The 1,617-nt window shown below is 41.5% G+C and overlaps 1 protein-coding gene across 1 annotated transcript; it reads right to left on the bottom strand.

The window, feature by feature from the left end:
- Positions 1–433: 433 nt before the first annotated feature.
- LOC147391202 (Calcium-dependent lipid-binding (CaLB domain) family protein) lies at positions 434–1,363 on the bottom strand. The gene has a single exon (XM_086417177.1). The coding sequence runs from the start codon at positions 1,317–1,319 to the stop codon at positions 510–512; it is 810 nt and encodes a 269-aa protein (XP_086273303.1). The 5' UTR covers positions 1,320–1,363; the 3' UTR covers positions 434–509.
- Positions 1,364–1,617: the final 254 nt, after the last annotated feature.

Genomic DNA, 1,617 nt, shown 5'->3' on the forward strand with positions numbered 1-1,617 from the left:
TAAAAAAAAATATATTTATGGAGAAGTGCAATCATTGTATTCCAAGATGTACATATCTACGGTCAAGGAGTCGATTGAGTCAAGTTATATTACCAGGACTCATAATAAAAAAATAAAAAACTGGAGTGGCCTTCCCAGACCATGAGAACTTAGAAAAAAAAGTTTTGGGGGCCTTCAACAAGTTGGGACAAGGGCTTTTATTTAAAAATAATAATAATTTATGACTTAAGGGGTGGAAATGTGGAATTTCTTAAAGAAATTTTTCTTGGGGGCCCTAGGCCATTAGTTCATCAACGGCCTAAAGATTGAGCCGGGTCTGAGTATCAAGTAACTGAAGGTAAGGTAACCCTTTTGGCCTAAGAAAATTACTTTATTGTAAATTAAAGTTTCATTTTATTATCAATATCTCCGCATGTATTGTGAACAACATCTAGAAACAGCAAACTGGTACTCATTCATACAGGAAAGTGATAACATGTAGTCCGAAACAACATAAGTATATTATTACATTAGAAATCACCACCGTCATCATCATACTCTAAGTCATCCTCAACCCTCTCAGCCACGTCATCAGCAATCTTATCCTCTACGTAATCAACCCCTTCCGCGATTGCAAGTCCACCCAACACCCCTGCAACTGCTCCAACCGCCAAACCTGTCCCCATCCCAAATTTACTACTCTTCTTTTGATCCTGTACTTCGGCATACACAGGCTGCTGATGTCCATACGATCCTTGATCGTACGGTGAAGGATTGTAGGGGTACCCACCTTGATAGGGTGCTGGAGGAGCGTACGGGTACCCATACTGCGCAGCAGGATAATCTCTTGAAGTTTGTGGGACCGGGACCCCGTAAGGTTGAGGATGAGGAGGAGGAGGAGCGTAATATGGATCCGGCGCACGATAGCGTGATTCACGAACAATTATACCGACTTCTAATTTCCCTTGTGGACGGCCAGATGGGCGTTTGAGTTTTAATGTACGATTGTCATACTCTCCCAATCCAACATCATCAAGGACATCCTTGAGTGGAACACGTGTCGATCCGATCAAGGGTTTGGTATCATCATCATGAACGATGTCGATTGATAGGGTGGAGTCTTCGATTGGAGAGGTCAATGGGATGAGAAGTTTCTCGTCCCAGATAGGAGAGGTATCACCATATTCATCGACCTTGGTTGAGTATTTTGATTTGGGGTCAACCCAGACGACTGCATAAGGTTTGAGATTTCCATGTCGCCAATTAACGTTTTTGAGGTCTTTGGCTGAGGAGATTGTGATCTCCACTTCAAAGCGAGGGGAAGAAGAGTATGATGCCATTATTAAAGGATTTGAGAAAAGGGGACAACTTTGCGTGAGAATGTGGTGGAGCCGTGGTTATTATTTATAGGCTTCGAACCGTTGGTTTACGTTTAGACTTTAGACAATGCCATTGACATGCTACTGATATTACGAAAGTACCCTTTTCTTATTTTTATTTTTATATACATACATAATTAAGTAAGGTAGACCCAGACTAGTTACAACCTCATGAACCAGTTACAACCTCAAGAAAAGATGACCCCTTCTGGAATCTTCTTGCATTTTTCTTCTACCGTGAGATTCGCATGGATAAAAC

The sequence above is a fragment of the Akebia trifoliata genome, chromosome 11 (genome assembly GCF_017979445.1).
Source record: "Akebia trifoliata isolate Shusen 1 chromosome 11, ASM1797944v1, whole genome shotgun sequence".
In the NCBI taxonomy this organism is placed as follows: Eukaryota; Viridiplantae; Streptophyta; class Magnoliopsida; order Ranunculales; family Lardizabalaceae; genus Akebia; species Akebia trifoliata.

Bases quoted from the DNA above. Each gene is read 5' to 3' on its own strand.
- LOC147391202 (XM_086417177.1), bottom strand. From the start codon at position 1,319: ATGGCATCATACTCTTCTTCCCCTCGCTTTGAAGTGGAGATCACAATC.